This window comes from Taeniopygia guttata, chromosome 24, assembly GCF_048771995.1.
Source record: "Taeniopygia guttata chromosome 24, bTaeGut7.mat, whole genome shotgun sequence".
In the NCBI taxonomy this organism is placed as follows: domain Eukaryota; kingdom Metazoa; phylum Chordata; class Aves; order Passeriformes; family Estrildidae; genus Taeniopygia; species Taeniopygia guttata.
In genome coordinates this window covers 6,069,714-6,095,000 of record NC_133049.1, presented here as the reverse complement: position 1 = coordinate 6,095,000, position 25,287 = coordinate 6,069,714, and the positions used below count along the sequence as shown (strand labels likewise).

Sequence of the window (25,287 nt, the reverse complement as noted above, 5' to 3'; positions counted from 1 at the left end):
TTTTTTTTTTTTCCTGCCTAAGTGTTGAAGCATCCTGAGGAAAAATCAATGGGATGATTTCACAGTTGTACCCTGTCACAGCTAAAATACAGAGGGACAAGCAACAGGTCGCTCCCCTCTGTAACCAACCCAAAAGGATGTGGTTCCCTCCCCTCCCGTTTGAAATCATTCCTGTTTGCTCTCCTAATTCCGTGGGAGTGGAGATTTTTATGTTTTTATCGGTTCTAATACCACATCTGTTAAGCAAAACAACAGATTACAGCGAGGCTTTGCACAAAGCCTTGTAAGCTGGAGCTGCTGGGGGCTTGGAGCCTTGATCCCGTTTGCTTTTGAGCTTCAAAATGCCATTAAATAAATATTTAACCCCATTTTTAAATGCAATTGAGGAGCTTATGCTGGTGCAATTCCAATAAAATTTTGTGGGAAAATGAAGTGGTTCCCCCATGAGACAAAAAGCGACCTAATTTTGAAGGGCAAACCAACAAAACACACTCTGAGCTTCCACTGTGGAGTTTAAAAAGCTCTTTTTGACTAATAATTTACTATATATATTTATACTTGTTGCATTATATATATTTACCACCTGGTTTTTATATTGCAAACACACATTCACAGAGGATTTGTAATATGACAAGGAAGGATGGTGAGATTTTTGGGTCGACCAAGGGCTTCCTTCCATCCCATCTCCCTCCTGCAGAGCCACCTCCTGCCCCAACAGCAGCTCAGCAAAGGCAAAATGTTCCAAACGTTCTCCTTTCCCCTGCCAGGCTCAGGCACAGCCCTGCTCAGAGGTTTGCTCATCAAAGATTTCCTTCTGCAGGAGGTTTCTTATCTCTGCCTGAATGCCAGGGAATAGAAATCAGGCTGGACACGCTGAGCCATTCTCCTGTCCATTGTGGGGACACAAATGGGTCTGGGGTGGGTGTGAGGGCTAAAAATAACTTCTAAAAATTCAATTCCACTTCTCCCTTTGTGTTTCACTCCGATATTTCCAGCTGTTTGTGGCAGGGGTTGTGTTTTCCTGTCAGTTTTACACAAAGGCGCCTTCCAGAGCCCCTCACTGACAGGAAAGATGCTTCAAAATTCTCCTGGAATTTTCCCAAAGGACTCCTCTGCCCGGTGACTCCAAACCCACTGGGCAGTGATGTCCCCAGCAGCTGCTCCTGGGGTGAGTGACCTCCTGGCCTGGTGGCATTGCCATCTCCTGGCCACTTCCAGCATCACCCCAGCCCTTGTCCTTGCGCACTTTTGGTCACTAAAATCGGCGCTGGGGGGATGAAAACGAAAGAGGCCAAGTCAGGAATTCACCCGTGGGGTTTGGGGGGTTTGTGACTGCAGCGAGACCCCAAAGAGCTGCCTAAAGCCACCGCTGCACTCGTGTCACCGATCCCAAACTCCTCGTGAAGCACCAGAAGGGACAGAAGGGACACCAGAAGGGACAGAAGGGACACCAGAAGGGACAGAAAGGACACCAGAAGGGACAGAAGGGACACCAGAAGGGGCAAAAGGGACACCAGAAGGGCTGCTGGGAACTCACAGAGGGTGCAGGAGGCTGTGGGGGGTGACAGGGCCCCGTGTCCATCCGAGTCTCCACTCTGGATGTCACCTCAGCGCCAGGGGAGGGTCCCAGCAGTGCTGAACCTGAGGGGAAAAGGAAATCCTGCAGGGACTGAGCCTCAGAGGGGGATGGGATGGGATCCATGGAGTGGGGTGGGACGGGATTGGGTTGGATTGATGGGATGGGATTGATGGGATGGGATGTGATCCATGGAATGGGTGGGATGTGATGGGATGGGATCCATGGAATGGGTGGGATGGGATTGATGGGATGAGATGGGATGGGAGATGTTGGGGTGTGATTGATGGGATGGGATGGGATTGATGGGATGGATGGGATGGGATTGATGGGATGGATGGGATGGGATTGATGGGATGGATGGGATGGGATTGATGGGATGGGATGGGATTGATGGGATGGATGGGATGGGATTGATGGGATGGATGGGATGGGATTGATGGGATGGATGGGATGGGATTGATGGGATGGGATGGGATTGATGGGATGGGATGTGATCCATGGAATGGGTGGGATGGGATGTGATCCATGGAATGGGTGGGATGGGATTGGATTGATGGAATGGATGGGATGGGATTGATGGGATGGGATGGGATCCATGGAATGGGGTGGGATGGGATTGATGGGATGGATGGGATGGGATTGATGGAATGGGGTGGGATGGGATTGATGGGATGGGATGGGATTGATGGCATGGGGTCTGGGGCACAGGGACACTCTGAAGCAAGGCTGGGATGGGCTGTGGGATGGGAATGTGGGGAACAGGCACAGGAACAGGGCAGAGCTGGGGGTCAGGAGATGCTGGAGATGGGGTGACACGGGGAGAAATGGGGACGGGTAGGGGTGGGATGGGTGGGGTTGAGGTGAGGTGAGGTGGGATGGGGAGAGGTGGAGTGGGATGGCATGGGCCGGCCGGGATGCGGTGGGATGCGGTGGGATGCGGTGGGACGCGGTGGGATGCGGTGGGTACCAGGACCCGCACCCCCGGCCCTACCTGCTCCCGGTGCGCGTCTCCGGTTGCCGTGGGAACGGGGGCGGGATGGGGCGGGATGGCGCTGGCTCCTCCCCGGGATCGAGGGGCCGGGATCGGGATGGGCACCGGGATCGGGATCGGAGCCAGCTCGGGGCAGCCCTTGCCCAGCCCCGCCCCGCCGCCCCGGGACCGGGACCCTGTGTGTCCCCCCAGCCCCGCAAAGCCTCGCCCAAAGTGTGGATTTCACACTGAAAATTAAATATTGCGTCTTTAATGATCCATCAACACTCTTTTGGCACACGTGGCAACCGCGGGAAGTACAGGTTTTAATATTCAGTGCAAAACCCAGTCCTTCGGGGAAATCTCTATTGCAGAACACGTGGATTCCACAATTCTCCACGGAAAGCCGGGGAAAATCACCGGGATGGGAGCGTGGATTGGCTCTAGGATGAGCTGTACTTCCAGAAACAGCCCCGAGAGTGCTGTGGAAGCCGGAGCTCCCCGGGGAATGGGAGATAAAGAATCATTCCAGCGGCTCAGGCACTCATTAAAACATGTATTAAAAATGGGAAGATTAGTCCTCAAACACTTCCACCTTGGCAAACATAGCCTGGAGCAGCTTTATTTTTCACCACGAGCAGGAATTCCTCTGTGTTCTTCCCACCCAGCCGAGCTAGAAAATGCAAAGTTCTGTGTGTTTCTAAAAGGAACCATTTCTATATGGCCAAGAGGAGCAGAATGTGCCAGGCCTTGCTTTGGTGCCTGAAGATGGGGTCTGGGGAGCCCTGCTGCCAGTACTGCCCAGTTTGGACCATTGCTACATGAATTATTGGCACGATTTCAAATCCAGGAATGGGTTCTCAGAGGTGGAGCTGATAGCCCCACGTGGGGTGTGCTCTGTGTCACTGGGGTTTATAACAGCACAAAAGGAGGGAAAAGTGGAGGCAAAGTCCAAAGTCCTGGATTTGGAGAACTGCCCTAAATACAGGCAGTGATCTGCAGCTAAATTGCCAATATTCCCTTGTTTCACTTCCAGCCAGAGCCAGGAGCTCACTCCTCACTTGTTTGCACAGAGGAGTGAGGATGCACCTCTGAACAGCCCATCAGTGATAGAAATTGTTCTGTACCCTCCCAGTTCTGCATGTCTGGCTGCCAGCTGCTGTGCATGGCTGTAGAACACTGATTTTGGGGCAAGGGGATGCACCCAGGGCCTGGCTGCAGCTCCAGGAGCAGCTGTTGGAGGGAGACAGAGCAGCAGATCCTGCTGAAGGTTCCTCTCCTCACAGCACCACGAAGAGCTTTAACACTGACACCAAAACTGCCTTTAGTCCTGAATTCCCGAATTCCCAAAGGCAGCACTGCTGAATTCCCAAAGGCAGCACTCCTGAATTCCCAAAGGCAGCACTCCTGAATTCCTGAATTGCCAAAGGCAGCACTCCTGAATTCCTGAATTCCCAAAGGCAGCACTGCTGAATTCCCAAAGGCAGCACTGCTGAATTCCCAAAGGCAGCACTGCTGAATTCCTGAATTCCCAAAGGCAGCACTCCTGAATTCCTGAATTCCCAAAGGCAGCACTGCTGAATTCCCAAAGGCAGCACTCCTGAATTCCCAAAGGCAGCACTCCTGAATTCCCAAAGGCAGCACTGCTGAATTCCTGAATTCCCAAAGGCAGCACTCCTGAATTCCCAAAGGCAGCACTGCTGTATTCCCAAAGGCAGCACTGCTGAATTCCCGAATTCCCAAAGGCAGCACGCCCTGAGCCTTGGCCAGCCCCGCAGCAGCTTTGCCCCCTGGCAGGGCTGGCAGGAGCTGGGCTGGCAGCTCCAGGGGCAGCTCTCCCGAGGGATGGAGGCACTTTTTGCCAGCAGGATCAGCCGGGAAACTCCCCAGTGCGAACGTCTGAGGCGGGAGACACGGAGACACACCTCTCCAAAATCTCTGCGAGGTCTCCTGCACCTACAGCCCTGAGCTGCTGTTCCTGCTGAAGGAGGAGGACGAGGCCACCGATTCTGTTAGACCAAGGTGCCGTTTTTGCTGTCGTACTTGAGGCGGGCCCTGGGGAAGTTGAGGGTGGCGTACTCGGTGGCGTTCTGCAGCTGCAGGTTCTTCACCTCGGCCGCCGAGCGCTCCCGTGCCTTGGAGAACACCTGGATGTCGGCGTAGTGGATGTTCTCATCCTGCTGCACGGCCCTGGTCTTGCTCACCGTGGCGTAGATGGGGACATCTGGGACATCTTCATACGTGGGGACCTTTGTTGGGGGGGAAAAAGCTCTGGGAGCTCAGTTTGTCAGCAATCCCACAGCACCAGGCAGCCTCTGGCACCTCAGGCTGCTCCCACGTTTGCTGGGGGATTGCTGATGGGTTTCTCTTCCTGACAGGTTTTCTGAGCTCTCAGAGGAATCCATCACACCCGAGATAGCCCAGCTACCCCAAACGGCATAAAATTATCAGGATGGCTTCTGAGGTAGTGATGGAAACAGCAAAAGTTCTAATAAAAGGCAAAATAACAAAGCTCTTATAGAGAAAAACCAAGCCAGGGGCAAGAGGTTCTTGCTCCTGCTAAAACACCCCACAAAAGGGATTATTGCCTTTGTTCTCTTCCTTTTCTGTCCAGCTGGCAGCCCCAGGTCTGAGGTGAAGTCCCCAAGGTGCTGTGAGGGGTCCTTGTACCAAATTTGGTACAGCTGGGTACAGTTTGGACCTCTTGGTCTTTGTCCAGTTGGCAGCCCCAGGTCTGAGGTGAAGTCCCAAATGAGAGAAACTTCTGGGCTTTTTGCCTTTTTAAGCAGACCAAGATTAGTTTGGTCACTCCATCAACAGGGGGCACATTCCTACAGGCAGGGGGTAAAAAATGTAGGAAAAGCCACTTTAGAGGCTGCACAGCTCGAGAGGATTCATGGATTCATGGCTCTGAACTCTGCCCTGTGTCCTCCAGCCCACGGAGCTCAGGGCAGCTCTGTCTTCTCAACACACACTTAGGGAAAAACCCTCTGGAAAGTTATTTATTGTTATTTATTTACCTTCCTGCCAGGCTGCTGCTGTTGAGCCTCGTGCCTCACATCAGCTCCTGCAAAGGAAACACAAAAGGGCTCAGATAAAAGCAGTTTATTGTTGCACCTTGGGATGCAGCAGGGCTGTGTTGGCCCGTGGGCTCTCCACACTGGGCACAAATCAGATTTCCACCTCATCTGACTGCCTCAGCCCTAACGCTGCCCTGATGCCTGCAAGAAGAAAGCCTGGGCTTGTTTCTTTGGGAAAAATAAGGTTTCCCAGGATGGCAGCACGCTGTGGGCCACAGAGTTCTTGGCAGAAGCCACGGACACAGCACAGAGAGCTTCTTGTCAGGCCCTGGAGGAGTCAGATCCACTTTTAACTTTGCTATTTCCTCTGCTGCCGGGCAAATGTGTTTTGCCCAGCACGGTCCAAGGGCCACAGGACACAGCTTGAGGAATGCCCTTGGTTGTGGGGAGTGCTGTCAGACAGATGTTTGCAGCTCCTGCAGGAGGTGGATGCAGCTCCTGCTCTGCTGGAGAGCGTTTTGAGGTGGGACTTGGTTGTTTTAAAGGCACTGCTGAATTCCCTTCCCTCCCCTTGGCAAATCCCCTGGCACATCACCCTCCTTGCTTTAAGATTAAAGAAATGCTGCCTCAGACTTCTCCTGAGGAAGGCTGAGTACCAAAGGGGTGTGTGAGGGAGCTCAGCCTCAGGCTGGGGCAGCGATGTCACCTCCCCAGGGGCTCTGCCACCCCAGCTCAAAGCACCGCCACACATCCTTACCTTGCTTTTCCTTCTTCCTTTTGAAAGGCGAAGGACACTTCCTAAAATCAGAGAGACACATCAGCCCTGAAAATCCCAAACCTCTGCCCTGCCCAGACCTCACCTGGGGTACCAGGGAACGGGACAGGCCCTGAGTGACCCTTGCAGGGGAAATGTCCAAAGGGACATTTGAGCTCCTGGCTCAGATGCCCAAAGGGAAGGTGTGGGGTGTGTTTCCTCCTGAGTTCCTGGCTCAGGTGTCCAAAGGGAAGGTGTGGGATGTGTTTCCTCCTGAGCTCCTGGCTCAGGTGTCCAAAGGGAAGGTGTGGGATGTGTCTCCTGAATTCCTGTCTCAGGTGTCCAAAGGGAAGGTGTGGGATGTGTTTCCTCCCGAGTTCCTGTCTCAGATGCCCAAAGGGGTGTGGGATGTGTTTCCTCCTGAGCTCCTGGCCCAGGTGTCCAAAGGGAAGGTGTGGGATGTGTTTCCTCCTGAGTTCCTGGCTCAGGTGTCCAAAGGGAAGGTGTAGGATGTGTTTCCTCCTCCTGGGACACCCCCACCACGCCCCACAGCCACCCCAGCTCAGCCTCCCGTCCCAGCAGCATCCCCAGGAGCGGGAGCTGCTCTCCCTGGAGCTTTGCAGCTCCGTTCCACAGCCCAGCTCCGAGGCACGGGCTGCAGGGCACCATCCCAGCTGGCACCGAGCCCTTCTCCTGGGGTCAGCTGCTCTGCCAGCCCCCCTCCCCGAGTGCTGCCCCCCTTCCCAGGGAGCAGCTGTCTGACTGAGGGTTCCAGGCACTTTTCCTGTTCTCAGAGTTCAGAACAGAACCAAACCAAACAAGCTTTGCCCTCGTGAGCCAAAGCCTCCTCTCAGCTGTACCTGTGTGAGCAGAGAGGCCAAGCACAGATGTGCTCCAGGAGAGGACAGGAGCCAAATTCATCCCAACAGAGCCTGGAGCTGAGCTCTGCAGGCTGGCACTGGCAGAGGGGACTCGTGTCCCCTTCTGGGACAGATGCACGAAGGAAATGTCAGCTCGGAGGGCTGGGGAGCAGCTGCCAGCCCTTGTGTGGCCCCACGGAGCAGAGGGGCTCCCAGGGGGCTGTGTCTCTGCTCAGCAGCTCCAGAGGGCAGGCAGTGCCTTCGATGGGGCTCCAGGGAATGCTGTGAGTGCCACGGGCTGAGCCTTGGCACAGCCAGGAGCTGAGCGGTGCCCCGGGCAGGGCTGTGCCCGTGCCAGCTCTCCCAGGCAGCTCCAGGGGCAGGGGACAGCACAGGGCGTGCAGCCATGCCCTGGCACTCCAGCAGGAAAACAAAACCCCCCGGGAATTCAGGCACAGAGCTCCGGAATGGCCAGCAATGATTAACCAGGCCTGGGCAGGCAGAGGCGGCTTTGGGCAAGGCAGCGTGCCCGAGGCTCCAGCGCTGCCACAGGGGCACCTCCAGCCCTCCACAGGCAAAACCTGGGGGGTTCTCCCCAGGAATTTGGGGTTTCACTCACAGCAGCACCCCTCTGTGGGGCTCTCACAGCCTCCCCCTCCCTGTCTGCAGTGTCTCCTCCTTGCCCAGGTTTGTGTGGCAGAGCACTTCCCTTCCTGCCAGCGCCGAGGCGTGGAGAGTTTCACCAGACCTGCACCTTGTGGGGCACTTCCAGCAATCAGGCATGGAGAATTTCACCAGACCTGCACTTTTTGGGGTACTCCCAGCACCCAGGCATGGAGGATTTCACCAGACCTGCACTTTTTGGGATACTTTTCTTCCTGCCAGCACCCAGATGTGGAGAATTTCACCAGACCAGCCCCTTGTGGGGCATTTCCAGCACCTAGGCATGGAGGATTTCACCAGACATGCACTTTTTGGGGTACTCCCAGCACCCAGGCATGGAGGATTTCACCAGACCTGCACTTTTTGGGGTATTCCCAGCACCCAGGCATGGAGGATTTCACCAGGCCAGCCCCTTGTGGGGCAGCAGCAGCAGGTCTGGCATTCCAGGCTGCTCCCTCAGTGTGTGGGCTGGAGCTATTCCTGTCTGCAGGATAATCACAGCCAGGCTGCTCCCCGGGAATGGGGACACGTGTGGCACGGGAAATGCAGCAGGGAAACCTCTCCCCTCCTTTCCAAACCGGCTCAGGCTGCTGGAACTCCCAGCCTGACAGAATTCTCCACAGCTCCTGCACTGCTGCCTGCCCTCTCCCCGTGCCAAGGCCATCCTCATTCCTGCCCTGCACAATCCTGGGGCCTGGATTTGGGCAGATTTCCCTGTCTCTGCCATTTAGTGCCACTTTAATGGTGAGAGCCTGGGCTTGCCCAGCACGGGGGAGAGGTGCCCAGACCCGAGGGCACAATTCCTTCATCAAGGACTTCCCAGACAGAATAAATTTGCTGTGACAGCTTTTCTTTAAGGACCTCAGACTGTGCCCCAGGCATCCCCTGGTCGAGCCCTTGCCTGCTGATGCCCTGGGTGCCTCATTTACCCTCTGCCACAGGGCAGAGGGAATGAAAAATGGGAGTTTTGGTGGGTGAGCAGCTTTCCACCTCCCACCTTCAACTCCTATTCTAAAATCCCAAACTTCTCAAGGCTCACAGGGCTTGAAGAACCTCAGTGTCCTCAGATCCTGAGCCTTCCTCCACTAGGTGATGCTGTGCCTCTTGGAATTATTAAAAACTGGATGAATTTCTCATACTTTCAACAAACTCAGCATCGGGAGAGACAACTCCCTCAGAGCTTCATCTGAAATGTACGGCTCTTCCCCTGGCAGAGCTGAAACTATTCCCACTTGGCAGCGAGTGGTGCCCATTCCCTGCGAGCAGGGGGTGCAGGAGCCAGGGGGGATTAAAGCATCACCATCCCTCCCTCCCTTCCCAGGGAGAAAGAGCCAGAGCATCTCAAAAGCGTGGTTGGGATTTCCCGAGCAGAAATAAACCCCAGGCAGACAGGCAGGGAGAGGGAGGGTGAGGGCAGGATGGGGAGGGTGAAGGGGAGGACGGGGAGGCTGAAGGGGAGGACGGGGAGGGTGAGGGCAGGACAGGGTGGGTGAGGGCAGGATGGGGAGGGTGAGGTTAGGATGGGGAGGATGAGGGCAAAATGGGGAGGGTGAGGGCAGGACGGGGAGGGTGAAGGGGAGGACGGGGAGGGTGAGGGCAGGACGGGGTGGGTGAGGGCAGGACGGGGAGGGTGAGGGCAGGACAGGGTGGGTGAGGGCAGGACAGGGTGGGTGAGGGCAGAATGGGGTGGGTGAGGGCAGAACGGGGAGGGTGAGGGCAGAATGGGGAGGGTGAGGGCAGGATGGGGTGGGTGAGGGCAAAATGGGGTGGGTGAGGGCAGGGCAGGGTGGGTGAGGGCAGGGCAGGGAGGGTGAGGGCAGAATGGGGTGGGTGAGGGCAGGACGGGGTGGGTGAGGGCAGGGCAGGGAGGGTGAGGGCAGAATGGCGAGGCTGAGGGGAGGATGGGGTGGGTGAGGGCAAAATGGGGAGGGTGAGGGCAGGACATGGAGGGTGAGGGCAGGACGGGGAGGGTGAGGGCAGAATGGGGAGGGTGAGGGCAAAATGGGGAGGGTGAGGGCAGGACGGGGTGGGTGAAGGGGAGGACGGGGAGGGTGAGGGCAGGACAGGGTGGGTGAGGGCAGAATGGGGTGGGTGAGGGCAGGACGGGGAGGGTGAAGGGGAGGACCGGGTGGGTGAGGGCAAAATGGGGAGGCTGAAGGGGAGGACGGGGAGGGTGAGGGCAGGACGCGGTGGCTGAACCCCCCTTTGTCCCAGGGACCCCTCAAAGGGACAGCGGGGATTGCTGGCATGAGGACAGCGATTTGAGGACAGCGATTTGAGCATTTCCCCAGCTGCTGGGCGGCTGCAGCGCTCCGGGCTGAGATGTGCCCAAACCCCACCTTGTCCCCGCTCTGTCCCACCCGGGACACCTGCACGGCCGTGCCGCCGTGCTCACCTGTCCCTCCCGGCCAGGTGCGGGGTCGGAGCCCTGGCCAAGCCCAGCAAGGGCACGGAGCTCCCGAGCCGCACTCACCAGCACAGGTTGCCCATGGCGCTCCTTCCCCGGGGAGCCCCAGCGCTCTCTGGACAGGCTCAGCTGGTGTTTCCTGGTTCCTGGCTGCCCGGGGAGTGGCTGCCAGTGTCGGGTTTCGCAGCCCCGTGTGCCATCTACCGGAGCTGGCCCTGCTGTCACACACTCGCTTTGATGGCTCGGACCGCGCCCGTCCCTCGCTGTCCTTCCATCCCCACCGGGATGCAGAAGGGGACGGAGGAGAGACTTCAGAGGGAAGGAGAAGCCCCAGGGTGGGTGCTCGGTGCTGTTCATGCTGCCCACCCTCGAGGGAAGCTGTGCCTGGGAACGAGCGGGGTTCCTGTAGTGTTGGGAAGGATGGATAAATATGATTGCCTGGGAAAAGAGTCACAGTAGTACAGCCAGGATGAAAACAACCCCTCCTCTACTGCCTGGACAATACCCTTACCGACAGATAGGTCCAAAAGTCAAATGGACTGTTGGATCTCACCCCCCAAAGTGTACGGTTCATCCCACACCTGTAACCTTCCCCTGAAGCATCAGGTGTCTGTGACCCCATTGGCCCAAGTCCTGTTCCAGCCCACCTTGAAGCCCCCTGACAAGGGGTCTCCGAGGGGCCAGACTCCCTCTTGGATCTTCCCCTCTCTTGGATCTTCCCCCCTCTCCTAGAGCATCCTCTGTACCCCTTGTCTCTCCCTCCCCCATCACCTCAGGCCTTGCCCCGTGCTGCGTCTGGCAGCTCCAAGCAAGACCTTTCACCATCCCTAATAAACCTGATATTCTAAGAGCAACCTTCAGAGATCTCTCATCTCCATTCATCAAATCTATCCTGGAGCCCAGTGCTCCCTACACTGCAGTTCTCAGCTGAGCTCTGCTGCTGCTGCCCCGCAGCCTCAGGGACGTGGCAATCCACTTTCTTTCGAGCTGCCTGGATAAAAGGGTTTGGTTCCGTTCAGGAGGGCCCCACAGCCTTAAGGAGCTGCAGTGCAGCTCTCAGGCTCAGCCCCAGCACGTCAGATGGGAAGAGGGACCTGCATTTCACCTCTGAGCCCCTGCTGAGAGCCCCTCAGACTGTCCAGCCTGAGTGACCAGAGCCCTGGTCATTCCTGGACCCAAGGGCTGCGTAATTCCTGAGACCTTATCCCAGGCAGGTCTAAGGACAGATCCCCCTGAACGATATCACTTATATTTGAGCAGTAGCTCTGCCCTATTGGAAATGCAGGCGAACCCAATGGGAAGAGATGATGAGGTGTAACTCAATTCAGAAGGCTCAATGATTTCTTTATTATAACTATGCTAAAATACATTCATATACTATATAAAAAGGAAGATACTAAAACTACATACTACTTTCTCTCACTCTAACACAACTCGTGACCCTCTCTGAATCCAGCCCCAGGTGGGTTGGGTTGGCCACCAGCTCAAACAATCCTCACCAGAATCCAACCAAGCATCACCCCAGGGAAACAATTCTCTAAACACACACATTCCCCATGGGAAAAACAAGGAGCAGAAATAGAAATTGTTTTCTCTTTCATTTCTCTCTGTGCACCTCCATGAAAAATCCTGAGAGGGAGAGAAATGTGCTTGCCACAGTGCCCCACAGCTCTGACCCAGCAACCAGCCCTGGTTCTGTGCAGGTCTGACCCCTCTCGGGGTGCCCAACAATGGGGTGAGCATTAATTCACCTTTCTGTGACAGGAGCTGGCCCTGCTTCCTACTCCAGGTGTACCCACACCCTCAGCCAGGCCCACAGCCCCAGTTAGCACCGGCCCAAGGGCACAGCACAGCTTGGACCTGTCCAGGAGTGGCAGAAGGAGAAGGATTCTGCTTTGGAAGGGTCACAGCTGGCTCTGGGTGAGCAGCACTGCGACCTGCAGAGGCTGAGCCTTGCTCTGACACTGCTCCTCGGCTTGGGGCTGGAGAAACGCCACAGAATTTGGGATGGGATTAGTGCAGACAGCTGGGATTCCGTGCTGGCCCCGTGCTCTCAGGGTCCTGCAGGCTGCAGGTGTTCCCAGAGCTGTCCCTGCCTGGGAAGCTGCAGACTCTGTGTCTCTGCCCTTGCCACAGACACTGTTGTTTTAACCAGCCAGCGCCTGTTGTGATTTCTGGGATAACTCGCCCTTTGTTGCTTTGTGGGGAAGGAGGCAAAAAAAAGCGTCTGGGAGCCTGTTCCCATCAGCCTCTGTCACAAACACTGGAGCTGCCGCTTTGAGCTCCACCAGAGAAACAGAAAAGCATCAAAAACACTGGCGGGGCCGGGGAGCGCTTGGCTGCCACTCCACATTCCCGGGGCTGGCAGCGGGCAGGGTGCCCGGGGATGCTGTGGGGACAGCTGTGGGGACAGCAGCAGGGACAGCCCTGCCCACCCCCGGGCACTGCCAGCCCCTGTCCTGCACCGCTGCTGTGACACGGCACAGAGAATGAGCAGGGGAGAGCAAAAACAGGGCCAGGAATTGTGTAGTCGCTACTAATTCTGGGCATTTTTATGGCAAGGGCATCCAGATCGCTCAGGCAGGTGTGGTACAGCTCAAATTGTCTGTCAGGAAGGCAGAGAGAGAGTTCTGTGCTGGTGTGGGCACTCTTTTTGTCTCAGAATCTTGTCCCAGGGCAGCCCCCAGAGCTGCTGGGCAGGCACAGAGGGCACCCGATGGCCCAGGATGTGCCATACCTGCCTGGCTGTGCCATACCTGCCAGGCTGTGCCATACCTGCCAGCACAACCAGGCTGTGCCATACCTGCCTGGCTGTGCCATACCTGCCAGCACAACCAGGCTGTGCCATACCTGCCTGGCTGTGCCATACCTGCCAGCACAACCAGGCTGTGCCATACCTGCCTGGCTGTGCCATACCTGCCAGCACAACCAGGCTGTGCCATACCTGCCAGGCTGTGCCATGCCTGCCAGGCTGTGTGTGTGCTCTCCTTGCCCAGCTCCAGGCTCACCCGCTGCCATCCCCCATCCCCAGGCAGAAAAGGAGTTCATCCCCATCCCAGGAAACCTGCAGGGACAAAGGGAAGGCTTTTAGAGCTCCATGTTTGTGGGTCTGGGGAAGCTTTTTGTGAGGAAGTGATGGCCATGCCTGAGCCCACACACACCCCTCACCACAGGGCTCAGGAGCTCAGCCCTGCTGAGATCTGGCTGTTGGGTGCAAGGCATGCAGGTGACCGAGAGTCCCCAGCCCAGAATTAAGCCTGGAATGATTATTAATGACTTAGACAATGCCTGTTGGAAAGGTGGGTTTTTATTTTGACAGCTTAGCTGGTTCTGCTCCAGGAGTCAGGGCAGGAGGTCGGGCACTGAGGGCACCAGGCAGGGCAGGGCTGCTCCTCAGCTGACCGATCCCCGGGGCTGGCAGTGCCCTGGGAAGCAGAAGAGAGCTGAAAATAGCAGGGCAGTGCTCTGCTCTGGGTCCCACTTGGCCTGGCAGGGGACAAAACTCATCCTGATAGCATGTTCAGTCCCAAAGGGATGTGCTGGGCAGGGCATTCCTGCCCCGGGCGTTCCTGGGGGGGAGCAGAGCCACAGGGAGAGGGGAAAGTCACATCCCCCCGGGTTTTGGAGCCTCCCCTCCTCTCTGCAGGGAGAGCTGCACCCAGGCATGCCAGGCACCCCCAAATTTAGCCACTGACACAGCATTTTGTGTGCCTGACGACACAAGGGTGGCAACTGTCACCTGCTGAGCCCCGGGGCCGCCGGGGCAGCAGCTGCCAGCGCCAGCAGCACACACGATCCCCGTCCCCATCACGAGACCAGGGCACATTGCTCACGTAGCATCACAGTGGCTGCAAAAGGGGCCAAATTCAGCCCCTCCCTGCCTCCACAGACGGGGCTGGGGCTCCAGTGAGGCAGCTGGGGTCTGAGCAGAGCCTCTCCCTTCAGTATTTTGGCTTCAGTCCCCCCACAAAGTCTGTGTGTGGAGGAAGTCCTGTACCTGAAGGGCTGAGCATTAATTTGTGCCTCATTCACTCAGGCTCGTTCCAGCTGCAGCTCTGGGGATGCTCAGGGACCTTCCAAGGGCTGATCACTCCTCACCTTTTTGTCCTTGAGGTCACTTTGCTCTGGGCTCCCTAAACCAGCAGCTGGGCCAGGGGGTGAGGCGCAGAGGTGGCCACAGTCCCTCCATGTCCCCACGGTGGGCTCAGCCCCAGCTGGGCACTGCCCGCCCTCCCTGCTGCACAGGAGCAACACGAATCCAAGGCAAACAGGAGAAGAGCAGAGGCAGGTTTATTCCTCTCTCCTCCTGATTGCTGCAGGCACTTTTACAGACCAACACCCACCTCGCACAGCCACGAATCTCAGCCTCCAGCTCAGAAACCAGGCACTGGGATCCCCTTTTCTCTCTTCCCAGTGCCCTTCTGGGCTAGAGCACAGTCCACTGAGACACAGCCTCACAGTTCAGGGTAGGAGTGACCCTGGGGTGAGAGCAGAGCTCCCTTCAGGGTCACCTGGCCTAGGAGAAAACTTGAATTACAGTCACTCACACTCACACTCCAGCCCCACTCTTTTTTCCAGTTCCAAGTCCCTTTTGCTCCCAGCCATCGGCCTCGAGCAGCAGCAGCGTGGCTGCCTCAGGGCCCAGAGGTCTGGCACTGCTGATTCCCCATCCCTGTCCCCCCCACCTTCCCAGATCTGCGGCCTTTAGGATGTTTCCTTCTCTTTTCCTTCCTCAGCCTGTTCTTCTTCCCCCGCCGGCTGCTCCTGCTGGGTTATCTTCACCTCGTTGATTCTTGCCTTCACCTCCTTGCCCGTCCGCGGTGCCACGATGCTCAGGATGCCATCGTGGGTCAGGGTGGCCCTGACCAGCAGGGGATCCACGTCCAGGGGCAGGATGTAGGTCCTGGTGAACTCCCTGGAAACGAAGCCGTGACGATCAGCCTTCTGCGGGTGCTGCCCCACCACCTCCAGCAGGTTGTCCACGGTGCGCACGCTGAGCTCGTCGGGCAGGAACTGGCAGACGTCCAGGAACACCTGGAACTTGTGCTCGTTCAGGCAGATCTCCGAGGTGCCCCTCTCCAGCTGCTTGTTGATCCGGGGCCGGATGTAGTAGCCGTGGTACAGGGCAGGGGCTAAAATCTCCGATGGGGACACACCTGCACGGGAGACTCAGTGAGGAGCTCCAGGCAATGGGGCTGCAGCAGCAGTTTGGGACCTGGAGAACACCTTGCCTCGGCCACATCCCAGCAGCAGGGGTGGAGTCTGCTGCAGTTCCCACCTTTGTGCCCCTAAAACCCACCCAGAGCCACATCCCTGCCAGCTGCTGCGTGCCACCGGGCTGCCCAGCATGCCAGCGAGCCCGGGGCTGGCATCCAGCTTGACATGTTGGGCTGCACGGGGAGAGCCTGGTGGGTGCACTGGGAGCTCTGCAGAGCAGAGCCCATGGCCAGGGATGGGCATGGAAACTGCTGATGGTGAAGAAACCGCCCTGAAGAGCTAAAGGCCTTTTGTGTGCCATTGTCCACAGGGCTTTCCTTGGAGCTTTTTGCCTTTTCACGCTGTTGTGCTGGTGCTGAATGGTTCTGCTGCTGCCCACATTCCTTCCCCTGGGCCAGCCACTGCCCAGCTTTGTGCTGAACGCCCCAGCTCAGCTTTTCTCCACATCCCCCCGGCTGGAAAACTTCCCTCCCTCCCCTGGGTGCTTTGGCTCCATGTTTGCACAGCATGTGCACGAGTGCCAGAGCATGGCTGGCATGAGGGAGGGCAGCAGTGGGCATGGATGGGGAAGTGGACATGAAGAGAGAGATCCTGGCAATTCCCTGATTGTTCCCTGATTTTTCCCTGGCTATTCCCTGGTTATTCCTTGCTTTTTCCCTGGCTATTTCCTGGTTTCCCCCTGGCTATTCCGTGGCTATTTCCTGGTTATTCTCTGGTTATTCCCTGGCTATTTCTTGGTTATTCTCTGGCTATTCCCTGGCTATTCTCTGGTTATTCCTTGCTTTTTCCCTGTCTATTCCCTGGCAATTCCTTGGTTATTCCCTGGGTATTCCCTCGCTATTCCCTGGCTACTCCTTGCTTATTCCCTGGTTTTCCCCCTGGCTATTCCTTGGTTTCTCCCTGGCTATTCCCTGTCTATTCCCTGGCTATTCCCTGGTTATTCCCTGGATATTCCCTGCTTATTCCCTGGCTATTCCCCCCTGATTTGCTCTGGGTTCCTCCACTCGAAATTCCTCAGCTCCAGCTTCCCGCTCTGGAGCTCAAGCTCCCCAGAGGGAATTCCACCAACCCTCCAGCATCAGAGGGAAGAAAGGTGCAAAGAGAGGGGGGATCCCACCTCCTTCCTTACCTTCTCCAAAGTTCTGGTCGTAGATCTTGCTGGGGTTGGCAAACTCGTACTCAGAGCTCATGGGGTAGGCATGGGGCACGGTGCGGGCGGCCATGGCGTGTCCAGGACGGGCACCTTCCTTCTTTCCTTCCTCTTTCCTTCCTTCTTTTCTTCCTTCTTCCCTTCCTTCCTCTTTCCTTCCTTCCTCTTCCCTTCTTTCCTTCCTTCTTTCCTTCCTTCCTCCCCAGCCCTTGCTGCCTGTCCGAGTGAAGGCTGCAGGCTGCCAGGCTCCAGCTGGGAGGATTCCAAAGGGAGGAGGGAGCGATAAAAAAGATGGCCCAAAATAGCCCCGTGCAGGCCCCAGGACGCCGGGCCAGGGTGATGAGGGAAGCTTCTCACTGCATTCCAACAGGGAGGGCAGGGGACACCTCAGGGACACCTCTGGGACACCTTGGGGACACCTCAGGGACACCTTGGGGACACCCTGAGGGTCCCTTCTGGAGCAGGGGGTGAGGGAGCAGGGCACAGCCCAGGCTGTGACCAGTGAGAGGCTCCTTGGGGTGGCTCAGGGAGTCCCTGGCACTGGAATTGGTGGCCCTGAGCCCCCGTGGGTGGCTGGAGCTTGTTCAGCTCCTGTAATGAAGCCACTGCCCCACTGTGAGCCTGGGGCTCAACCCCCTCCTGTTCCCTATGTAAGAACCCTGATTGTCCCAGGAGCTGAGCTCAAGTCTTCTGCTCCTTTAGGGGTGAAGGGCTGCAGGGAGTGGAGCAGGGATCCAGGTCCCACTGCTGTCACCTCCCCATCCTCAGCCCTGCTGGCTGCCCAGACTCTTCCCTTGGCCAGGGCTTTGGCACAAGGCCACGGAGAAATGCTGCTGCCAGCCATCACCAGCTCACCCAGGCTCTGAACCTGGCCTAAATCCAGTTTTGCTGAGCAGGGCTGGTGGGCTGCAGCAGGGGAGGAGTGCCCAGCTGAGCTCTGCACACCCTGAAACCAGAGATTTCCCTGAGCCTGCAGTGTGGGAGAGCAGGTGCAGTGCTGTTGATGTGACGGGGACTTGGAGAGGGTATTTATGGCCTGGGCTGCTGCACAGAGCAAATCCTGCCCTCTGTTCTTGTAGGCAAGACGAGAGGAAGAGGCTCAGAGCCTTTTGCAAAGGGTTGGCAGAGCTGGAAATGCCTCTGAGCCAGAAATTGTGTTTAAATTGTGAGCTCTCACGGGCAGGGAAGCTCTTGCCCTTCAGCAGAAGCTAGGCTGGACCCATTCCTGTGATTTGGGCTCACGGAGAGGCAGGAATTAAAGCAAATGCATGGATTTAGGAGCAGAGCTGCAGAGGCAGGCAGAGGTGCTCTGCACCCCTGGGTGCAGTGCAGCACCCTGGAGGCTGTGACCATGCCCAGCTTCTCTCTGGGGTCACAGCGTGGGGGTCTTCCCTCCAGAACAACGCGCTCTGCAGTGGGCAGAAGACAGGAGGTGCTGATGGAGAGACCCATCCTTTATTCCCACCCACCAGGAGGACGGCAGGGCTGCACAGCTGGAGTGCCAGGATCCCAGCAGAGCCCTCCTGGCACCTCCCTAGCCCTGATTTTGGGGCTCTCCTGGCACCTCCCTAGCCCTGATTTTGGGGCTCTCCTGGCACCTCCCTAACCCTGATTTTGGGGCTCACCTGGCACCTCCCTAGCCCTGATTTTGGGGCTCTCCTGGCACCTCCCTAGCCCTGATTGTTGGGCTCACCTGGCACCTCCCTAGCCCTGATTTTGGGGCTCTCCTGGCACCTCCCTAGCCCTGATTTTGGGGCCCTCCTGGCACCTCCCTAGCCCTGATTGTTGGGCTCACCTGGCACCTCCCTAGCCCTGATTTTGGGGCTCTCCTGGCACCTCCCTAGCCCTGATTTTGGGGCTCACCTGGCACCTCCCTAGCCCTGATTTTGGGGCTCTCCTGGCACCTCCCTAGCCCTGATTTGGGGCTCTCCTGGCACCTCCCTAGCCCTGATTTTGGGGCTCTCCTGGCACCTCCCTAGCCCTGATTTTGGGGCCCTCCTGGCACCTCCCTAGCCCTGATTTGGGGCTCTCCTGGCACCTCCCTAGCCCTGATTTGGGGCTCTCCTGGCACCTCCCTAGCCCTGATTTGGGGCTCTCCTGGCACCTCCCTAGCCCTGATTTTGGGGCTCCCTTTGCTGCCAGGACAGGCTCAGCCCTGGTGGGTGATGCAGGAGCCGAGTCCCGGGAACAAGGGCCCCTTGTGCCAGTCCCTACAAACCAAAGATAGGAGCTGCATTGATCCCGCTGGCATCCAGGGCAGCTGGAACACGGGCCAAACCCGCCCGGGACTGTGGACAAACAGCACGTGGGCAGCGGGGCGGGCACCAGGCCACTCCAGCCTCTTGCTGCCCCATTGGGCTCCTCTTCTTCCTCTCCCCTTCCCCCTCCTCCTCCTCGGCAGCGTGCACAAATCCCTCAGACAGCTACTGGGCACCGCCGAAGGGCCAGCCCAGGAGTGGGACAATAAAATCCCTGACACCACTGTTCAAGAGGCCTCGGGGGGGTGGAAGGCCAGGCCAGCTGCAGGGTATAAAGCTGTCCCCGCTCCCGGCACGGCACTGCAGCACAGTTGTTGGCCAGGCTCCTCCAGCGCTCTCCAATGGATATCACCATCCACAACCCCCTGATCCGCAGACCTTTCTTCTCCTGGTTGGCACCCAGCCGTATCTTTGACCAGATTTTCGGGGAGCACCTGCCGGAGTCGGAGCTGCTCCCTGTTTCCCCCAGCTTCAGCCCCTTCCTGATGAGATCCCCCATCCTTCGGATGCCCAGTTGGCTAGAGACAGGACTCTCAGAGGTAATCTTTGCTTCTTTGTGGCTGCTGGGGGCACGGCCTGCTGGCTCTGGAGGCCCAGGAGAGCTTGGAAGATGCTCCTAGGTGGTGTTTTTATTTTAGGAGAAAGGCTGGGGGAAAAGGTGCTGTGTTTGTGCCTCTGCATTGTTTGGGATGGAGCAAGTCTGGCCATAGTGATGGGAACAGAGTTCAGTGTGCGTGGCAGATCACCCTAGGAGCTGGCAGAGGAACGGAGAAAACCTAATTTCCCTAATTTCCCTAATTTCCCTAATTTCCCTAATTTCCCTAATTTCCCTAATTTCCCTGATTTCCCTAATTTCCCTGATTTCCCAGCCTGCTGCACCAAACTTTCAATCCCACTCCCATGTGAGAAGCGAAGAGCACGGGGACAGTGGGATCCTCACGCCAAGCAGAGCAGGAACCCATGGCTGCTGAGGGAAAAGGGGCCTATTTCAGACAATCCCTGCCCAGAAAAGCAGCATTTTAATAAGATCTAGGACCCAGAGGATCATGGAGCAGGCGCCTCCTCCCTCCAGGGGCTGAGCCAAGAGGCTTTTGCCTGTCCTGCAAGTCAACTGTCTTATTTACAAGGAGCTTGAGGAGCTATTCCAAGCAGAAGGAGTGAAAGTATTATTTTAATCCTCGTATAACGTCCTTCTTGATTTAGTGACCTAGGTCTGGCTGCCTAGTGAAGCAGCCAAAATAAAGAGTCAGCTTTAAATAAAGAGTCAGTTCTAACCAATTCTGGTGGAGAATCTCAGGTCCTGAAGTGATGGGCATTAACACAAGGCCAGCAAGGGACAGAGCCACTCAGATCAGATCCCAAAATAAGGGTCAGTGTGTGCGTGTAGAGACCAGCTTGAGTCTTGACCCACTGCATCCCTTTTTAAGCTGAAACCCTCACCTGATTTCTCTGAAGTCACCTCCTGGCTTTTGCTCTTCTCTGAAGTCACCTCCTGGCTTTTGCTTTTTTTGAAGTCACCTCCTGCTTTTTGCAGATGCGACTGGATAAGGACAAATTTTATGTGAACCTGGATGTGAAGCATTTCTCCCCTGAGGAGCTGAAGGTGAAGGTGCTCGGGGACATGATCGAGATCCACGGGAAGCACGAGGAGCGCCAGGTACCCCCTGCTTTAATTCACCACTGAGGGAGTCACTGGGAACTCCCTCACCTCTGGTGACTGCAAAACAATCCCCTGCTCACCTCAAATATTTGTCATTTTTTCAATCAAGGTGCTCCAGGCAATCCCCCCAGCTGATCCCAGACAGGGCAGCAAGAGGGTGGAGGTTTATTGCTGATGTTGCATGAGCTGTGAACTGAACTGGAAAATCATCTGTGAAATGGGCATTTTTGGGCTTCCCCTCTTTCTGGGAAGAGGCCAGGAATGCAGGGAGGTGTCCAATGAGCTAAAAATTAACTCTCTCAATCAAGCCACGTAATGAATCAGTGCATTACCCTGCGTGTTACCTTTCCCAGGCCCAGCTAGCAGTTTCTAATCCTTCAAAGTTGTGCTCTGCTGCCATTCATCCCTCTCCCTGCTGGCTCTGGAGACCTGTGTGGACACTGGGCAGGCAGAAACGCAAAGCCATGCCCAGAGCTGGATGTAACAGCATTTTCCAGTCCCCAGAGCAGCTGTGTCCCTGGAATTGCCACCCCCAGGAGCACAGCGTGTCACCAGGGAATGCAGTGCTCCCTGTAGCACTGGGTCTGTGATCCTGACACCGTTCCTGGCATCCTTTTTGGGCTAAGAAGATAACCAAGCAGTGGGTCAGGCTCTGAGGGTCTCCAGGGCAGGTTGGGGTTGGCACCTCGGGAATGCCAGCACAGAGCACTGGCCAGCCTCTGGCTGGCACAGGGGTTGATCTAGTACCAATATCCAACTGTGACAGGGGACAAAAACTCTCTAACGGTTTAAAGTTAGAAAGTGAATGTTTATTGTGTGCAGGATAACTTCCAAATCCACACTGCACCTTCCAAGTGATTACAGAGTCCTTTTATCCATACAAGTATTGAATATTTAAAATATAAATACATAGTCATCATTTTGGTACATTCCATTCCTCGCTTCGTAGGCTAATCATTTCAAAAAGTTATTAAGCATAATTTGTTCCTTGAAATGGGTCGGTGTCCCTTTCATGGGGAGGGGTCCCAAAATGAGGAAGTCAATGAAGTCTTCCTCCTTCTGACCTCTCTACCTTTTCAATGTAAAAATGACAAATGAACTCTTGGTAGAACTCCCATTCCTTGTCTTCAGTTGGTTTCAGAGCAGAGGAGGCCACAATTGTCTTATGTTCCTAAAAGCTCTTTGTCAGTTTGTGTATTCTTCATTATAAACCCAGCTAACTCAACATTGTGCTGTCAAGCAATCAATTATTAGTTAACTACTAACTCTTAACTTCATCAAGGCCTACTCATTTATTTTAATTAACTCTAGTGAGGCTTATGTCTAACTAAAATCTTAGCTCTTCAAAAATCTCTAAATCCCTTAGAGTTTCTGTTTCAGGGAGGGCACAGAGCCTCCCCCTGAAAACTTTCCTTGGAGAGCCCCACTCCCCATCCCCAGCCTTGGAGCAAAGACCCCGTGGTTAAGGCAGCGGGCGGACACTCGTTAATTAAAATAATTCAAAGGCTGCACGGTGAGGATTGTCTCCTGTTTTTTGGGGTTTTTTTTGCGTAGGACGAGCACGGCTTCATCGCCAGGGAGTTCAGCAGGAAATATCGGATCCCGGACGACGTGGACCCGCTGAGCATCACGTCCTCGCTGTCGCTGGACGGGGTGCTGACCGTCAGCGCTCCCCGCAAGCAGAGCGATGTCCCCGAGCGCAGCATCCCCATCACCCGCGAGGACAAACCGGCCATCGCAGGCGCCCAGAGGAAGTGAGGGCTGCTCTGCTGTCCCCAAACCACCCCTGCAGGGTCATTCCACAGCTCCTTCCTCCGCCAGGTGCCGGCTGCACCCAGTGGCTGCTCGTATTATTTATGCTGAGTAAGTTTACTAACGAATAAAACCATGGAGAAGCAGTTTGGATTGGTTTGTTTTGGGTTGGGTTGGGAAAGGTGGATAAAAGGAGCGGGGTAACATCATTTTTTGGGTGCCCAGGACAGCTTATCTGGGTGTTCAGCTGTCGGAATCTGAGGTATTGTTGATTCTGAGATTGTAGAAAGTCTCTGTCTGTCAGCCCCGCTGCCAAAGCAGAAGCCATAATTGGTCTGTGCTGTTTCAAGGGTGTTTATTCTGTTTATCTCTAACATGTTCTGCTGCCCTGCCGCAGCTCTGTCCTGCAGGGCAGCGTGTGGGGCTCTGCCCTCAGTGGGATGGTACAAACATTAAATACCACAAACTACCTGTGCTGGATTTACAATAACGTGCCAATATCTGTCACCTACGTTGGACAGTGTGTCCCCAGCCTGAACCAACAGAAAAATGCCAACACCACAGTGAAACATGGAGGGCATGAAGAAGGAGAAAAAGGACAAGGCACACCCAATTTCCTCCATCTTGTCCCCTTTGGACCCCTCATCTAGAATCCAAAATTTTACTTTTGCACCCATGCCACACTTAATTATTACTGATATCAAACACTCAGAGCTGGTAATTCATCCTGTAAGATTGAAAACTCTTTTCCATGGACAGAGATCACAGCCAGTGTCTCTGGGGGCTCTGTCCAGGGGGGTTCCTGACCCCTGCCAGGGTCCCAGAGCAGCCAGAGGGAAGCTCTGGATTCCCACATTCAGCAGCACTTTGCCCATCCCACCTTGTGTTCTCTCTCCCTTCAACGCTGCCAGAGGATTTCAGAGTGTTTCACAAGCAACAGGAGAGTTTCTCTCATGCAGATTAAACTGGTAAAACAGCTCCACGCCAACTGAAACCCAACTGAAGTGTGGGTATTTGATAACAGCTGGCTGGAAGACAACTGTATCTTAAATCTCTCAAATGATTCATGTAATGGAGAAACATCCAGGGGCTGCAGCCAGGTCAGAGCAGCTTCAGGTGAAAACTGCAGGGCTGCAGTAAACACAGATCTACCCAAAGAGAAGGAAAACATCTTGCTCTGATGATGCAAATCACATCCCTTTGAAACTCTGCTGTTAGTGCCCTTCAAACACTGAGCAGGATCTGATGTCTACAGCAATAATCTGATTTATGCCAGCATTGCTGAGTGATACAAACCACTACTAAAGTCCTTTTCAGGCATCTTCATCTGCCTAGCACCTCTCTTCAAAGGGGTAGAAAGGGATGACTGGAACTGAATTTCTGAAATTCATCTTCAAAAAGGACAAGATCTGTCACACAAACCATCAGACTCAGTCATGGCCTGACCTATTTTCTGTGCTCCTTAGACCTGCTGAGACAAAAGTTCTGTTAGCAGGGATCTCAATACACCTCAGCTGAGCAGGGAGGTGAGAAAAGAAAATGAGCACTTCCATGGCTGTGGGTGAAAAAAAGCAAATGAGCACTCTGTGATGTGGGGTCACTGTTAAACACCCCAAATCCCCCCTCTTTCCCAAGGTCTGCTGTTTCCTATTAGCTGGTTCTAATTAGCTCTCCCAGCTAAGGTGTTAATTGGGCTTGTCTGGCCAGGCACAACCTCTGCACACAAGAACAAACCACAGACACACACAGAGGTTACAAACAGCACAGGTTAAAAGCAGGAAGAACATTTCCCACATGGAAATCACTGCACCACTGGTTGCTGGGGTTTTCTGGAGCTTTTCCTGCTTCCTGCTTGTTCCTTCTCCACCTGCAGGCCTGGAGTGCAGCAGCACTGGGCAGTTGGGCTGCAGGGTGGTGGCCTGAAAATCAATGAGGTTTTTGTTCAAATCCTAAAAGAATCACCACTGAAAGGAAATAAATGTAAAATAGTAAGAATTTAGCCAGAAAGTGCAACTGAGGGAAATATTTTTTACAGTGCAGGGGTTTTGTCAGGCTCAAATTAGCAGCCAGAAATGGGAATTTTGAGTGAAAGCTCTCTGGGGATAAAGTGGATGAGGTCAGCCAGACAGGAATACTTGAAATGCAGAACCACTCCCTGAGTGACCTGAAATACCTGTTCTGGCGTGGCACAGGAGCACAGCCCAGCACCTCTGTCATCTCTGTCATCTCCAGGCACAAACATCACCGAGAAGCTCCTCACGTCCAACAGATCATCCCAGTTCTGCACAGGTCAAATTCCCTCTCTGATGTTTCCCTGTAATTTGAAGCAGGTTGTTTCCAAAGCACTGCAAAGGAAAACTCACATTTAGCATGGCTAAATACACGTTTGGAGGGGTTTTTTTTTGTAATTATTGGAATGGGAACGTCGTGTGGTAACTATTTTCTCAGTACCCAACACCTCTCCAGGTACTACACATCATTTAAAATAAACCAAATTATTCTCTCAAAGCCACAGGGACCCAGCACAGAGCTCACAAATTGTGCAGGAGCTCAGCTTTGCCCATTTCCAACCTCCCTCTGTCATTATCTGTGTGAAGCACACTGTCCCTGCCCCGTGGGCCAGCTGGGCAGGTGACACCCAAGCCTGGCTGTTGTAGATATTCTAGACCATAATTTCCTTCCTTCTCAAAGGAAACACATATGTGTTTCTTCTCACCAAACACATATGTGAGGCAGGGTAATTAATTTACCTTATATCACCCTGTTGAGGAATTAGGGACCTTCTTATTACACCTTGATTATGTCTGTAATTATCTGACACCTAATGATGCTTCCAGCACCTTTCCACTGCTTCTCTTCTCTTTCTCTTCTCTTTCTGTCTGTCTCTGATTCTCCCTTTTGGGAATTCAAGCAGCACAAAGATTGTCAAAGGATAAAAATTGCAGGTACAGGTAAAGGTCAGTTCAGAGGAGGCCAGCAAATTGATTATAGGGCTGG

The 25,287-nt window shown here is 55.1% G+C and overlaps 4 protein-coding genes across 5 annotated transcripts in view; 1 reads left to right on the top strand and 3 right to left on the bottom strand.

The window, feature by feature from the left end:
* Positions 1-1,674, bottom strand: part of DIXDC1 (DIX domain containing 1) — a 29,527-nt gene extending 27,853 nt beyond the window's left edge. The window contains exon 1 of one of the 2 annotated variants that reach the window (XM_072918097.1): positions 1,538-1,674. In XM_072918097.1, coding sequence (XP_072774198.1) covers positions 1,538-1,582 — 45 coding nt within the window. In that variant the 5' untranslated portion in view covers positions 1,583-1,674. The remainder of the gene's footprint in view (positions 1-1,537) is intronic. The other variant, XM_032752790.3, reaches the window with a different exon arrangement.
* A 1,124-nt stretch (positions 1,675-2,798) lies between these two features.
* C24H11orf52 (chromosome 24 C11orf52 homolog) lies at positions 2,799-10,427 on the bottom strand. Its single transcript, XM_030290977.4, has 4 exons — positions 10,320-10,427; positions 6,327-6,367; positions 5,570-5,616; positions 2,799-4,798 (listed from the first exon to the last, which is right to left on the bottom strand). The coding sequence occupies exons 1-4, from the start codon at positions 10,334-10,336 to the stop codon at positions 4,562-4,564; spliced, it is 342 nt and encodes a 113-aa protein (XP_030146837.4). The 5' UTR covers positions 10,337-10,427; the 3' UTR covers positions 2,799-4,561.
* Positions 10,428-14,818: 4,391 nt separating this feature from the next.
* HSPB2 (heat shock protein family B (small) member 2) lies at positions 14,819-16,855 on the bottom strand. Its single transcript, XM_002190041.5, has 2 exons — positions 16,600-16,855; positions 14,819-15,409 (listed from the first exon to the last, which is right to left on the bottom strand). The coding sequence occupies exons 1-2, from the start codon at positions 16,691-16,693 to the stop codon at positions 14,958-14,960; spliced, it is 546 nt and encodes a 181-aa protein (XP_002190077.1). The 5' UTR covers positions 16,694-16,855; the 3' UTR covers positions 14,819-14,957.
* Positions 16,856-19,029: 2,174 nt separating this feature from the next.
* Positions 19,030-22,436, top strand: CRYAB (crystallin alpha B). Its single transcript, XM_002192884.7, has 3 exons — positions 19,030-19,417; positions 20,413-20,535; positions 22,093-22,436. Exons 1-3 carry the CDS (start codon positions 19,220-19,222, stop codon positions 22,294-22,296), a joined length of 525 nt encoding a protein of 174 aa, XP_002192920.1. The 5' UTR covers positions 19,030-19,219; the 3' UTR covers positions 22,297-22,436.
* Positions 22,437-25,287: the final 2,851 nt, after the last annotated feature.